The 2,673-nt window shown below is 33.9% G+C and overlaps 1 protein-coding gene across 1 annotated transcript; it reads right to left on the bottom strand.

Moving 5' to 3' along the window:
- Positions 1-1,043: 1,043 nt before the first annotated feature.
- Positions 1,044-2,169, bottom strand: LOC115889175. The gene is made up of 2 exons (XM_030909133.1): positions 1,898-2,169; positions 1,044-1,767 (listed from the first exon to the last, which is right to left on the bottom strand). The coding sequence occupies exons 1-2, from the start codon at positions 1,984-1,986 to the stop codon at positions 1,044-1,046; spliced, it is 813 nt and encodes a 270-aa protein (XP_030764993.1). The 5' UTR covers positions 1,987-2,169.
- Positions 2,170-2,673: the final 504 nt, after the last annotated feature.

The raw sequence follows: 2,673 nt of genomic DNA, 5'->3' as shown, positions 1-2,673 counted from the left end.
CGAGACAATCTTGGTTCAAGTTACGTGTCATTAAAAAAGAATATTTTTTTGATTTTAAAATATCCCATAAAGCTTTAAGCGAACTAATCGTCAATTTTAACCCGTATATAAAATGCATTGTACTGTTGAAACATTTTTCTACGACAATGTGTTTCCCATCTTTATCTTTGGAATTTACCATTTTTACAACTTTTAAGTTATTAAGCATATCAGTAATTTCCTCTAAAAATTGTATTTGTTTCTCTGTCCCCCTAAAAACGTTGAAATTTTGTAAGTTGCACGAATTTAACAAATCAAATAAATCATTAACTTTTTGTACAAAATTTGCTGTTAATCTAGCCTCTGGTGGTAAAAACTTAAAATCTATATATGCGTGCAAAGCTGCTGCCACCGAATGGCTAAATATTTGAGAAGCATATTTCACCTTCATTTTCTGAAAGCTACTAGGAGATAAGTGTTCATCGGTTAATTTAGGGCACATCCTACTTGCCTTTTTCTTGTCAGATTGATAAAAAATATAAATAACTTCTTTATTAAAGCCTTCTGGTAAGCCCAATCATAGGAAAAAGTTATTTCAGATAGATTTTTAGAAGGTGAAGGTGCATCAAAAAAATAAACAAGTTTTAAATTATCAACACTAAAATATACATTTTCCGGGGTTAATTTTAAAATTTTATTTACTAGTTTTCGAAAATTAGAGCCTTGATCTGAAACGACTCCCATTACATTAAAACCAATTGAATTTAATTTTCGAACGCTTTCAAATAAAATTTCTTTCACCTCTTCTGCAGGAGCAGCTGAATTATAAAAAAATACCCAATTGGCTGTTTTCAGCTAGAGGCAATTCCACGCGCCATGACTACCAAGACAGAAGTTGCAATTTTTATACTATCTGAATACCCCTCCTGGAATCCAACGATTTTGTCTTTGCCTATGTCGTAAAAAAAATTCGATTTTATAGACATTTCGTCAAGGCATATAATACAGTCATTCTCCTTCTCCGTAAGAAATTTCGCTCGAAATTTAAGTAAACCAAAAATAAACTAATTGAATCCAGGATTAACTACCCATTTTCTAGTAAATCGGGACAGCGTACTTTTTGAGGGCATTTGATACAAACTTGAAAATTGTTTATAGGCCTTAGGGCCCAAAAAGTTAACGCTTACAGCGAATCGCTTATATTCTTCGGAATACCTACAACCTTTTGGGGATTTATTTAATAAATCTAACTGAATTTTAATAAGTTGGCATGACTTTGCCGGATATTTATCTTCTAAAAACCTATGCACATCTTCAATAGTAATATTTGTCTCCAACTGCCTCTGACACTTTGGATCCTTTGACTCTGTTGCACTACTTGAGGCCCTTTTTAGACTTCTTATTTTTTCCTTTAAGATAGATTTCCTCGGAGTGTTTGCTGACAGTATGGCTGTTGTTTGTGTAGATCTGCTATATAATTTAGACGTATCAGTTTGCGAAGATGCGTCGTTGCTCTTTTCACGATTAAGGTTAAAATCCGTCTGTAAACCTGCATCTTCTAAGCTAATGCAATCGGTTTGAATGGAGGCATCCATATTTCTTTCATAGCCCAAGTTTAAGGACGGAATTGCATTATATTTCAGACCAGGTCTGAAGCTATTTTCCAGGAAATCATGAGTTGTAAAATGCAAATCACATACTGCCAATCTGTCATAACACTGTCCCACAGTAAGATTAGCATATTTGTGCGCTCCTACAAACTTCAAAACGTCTTTCCAACGTTGGCATCTGTAAAAATCCAAAGTACAAAAATATATTTTTTTTAAGCTTATAAAGAAGAGGATAATCACGCTGTTCGCAGAAATGTAGCAAAATACTATACACTTACACATCTTGCACATCAGACCACATTTCTTACCTTATTTCATCTCTCGGACAACGAAAACATATTCTCCCACCAGGTCCTTGCCTGCTATTGCAGCCCTCTACGCAACAAGATCTCGGCATTTTTATAACCAACCTTTATAATAGTTTAATAAATATACTATGTACAAAAAAACACACCGATTTCAAATAAGACCTTCCGGTAGTGAAGACAACCTGCAATTAATTAACTGACTCACAACGTATTATTCGCCCCGGCCTGGTATACTGCGAGCGTTAAGCCTTCACACACGTGCATATCGACGGACTCCGCCAGGGCCATGTAAGTGAAATATTAAAAATGGTTCCAGCAAAAGTTTCCCAATTATGACGGATGATGGCGCTGATCGTCAAAATTTTTGGACAGGGATTTTGCTTACCGACAATACGACGTGAGCTACGACCGGACCAGGACCAATCAGAATGATCAGTCTTTCTTGGACATTTGCCGCGAAAGTGTGTGTTAATTTCTGTTAATGATAAGTGTGGTTGTGTTTGCAGTTTTGATTTTTCGGTTTGATATTATGTTAAAATTAATTTTTAGTATTGTATCACCTGTTTTATGTAATAGTACTTTTTTAGTTCTATGATTGTTTCTATGTTATGATTTGTTAATGTTTGTTTAACAATGTTATACCAAAGAGGTTATACTTAATATATATCAATTTGCATAACTTCTTTTTATCAATAAACTTTGTAGATTTTCAGATTATTTAATTCCTTTTGTTTCCGTTTGTAATTTTATTTTTAAGACATATTATGTGATTGTTT

This window comes from Sitophilus oryzae, unplaced genomic scaffold (genome assembly GCF_002938485.1).
Source record: "Sitophilus oryzae breed Bouriz unplaced genomic scaffold, Soryzae_2.0 scaffold_1175_pilon_pilon, whole genome shotgun sequence".
NCBI classification, from domain to species: domain Eukaryota; kingdom Metazoa; phylum Arthropoda; class Insecta; order Coleoptera; family Curculionidae; genus Sitophilus; species Sitophilus oryzae.
Note: the sequence above shows the minus strand (reverse complement) of the source record. Positions and strands in the feature narration are given on the sequence as shown.

Coding starts and splice junctions, on each gene's coding strand:
- LOC115889175 (XM_030909133.1), bottom strand. CDS start 1,986: ATGCCGAGATCTTGTTGCGTAGAGGGCTGCAATAGCAGGCAAGGACCT. Junction 1,768..1,897: donor TGTCCGAGAGATGAAATAAG/GTAAGAAATGTG, acceptor GGATTTTTACAG/ATGCCAACGTTGGAAAGACG.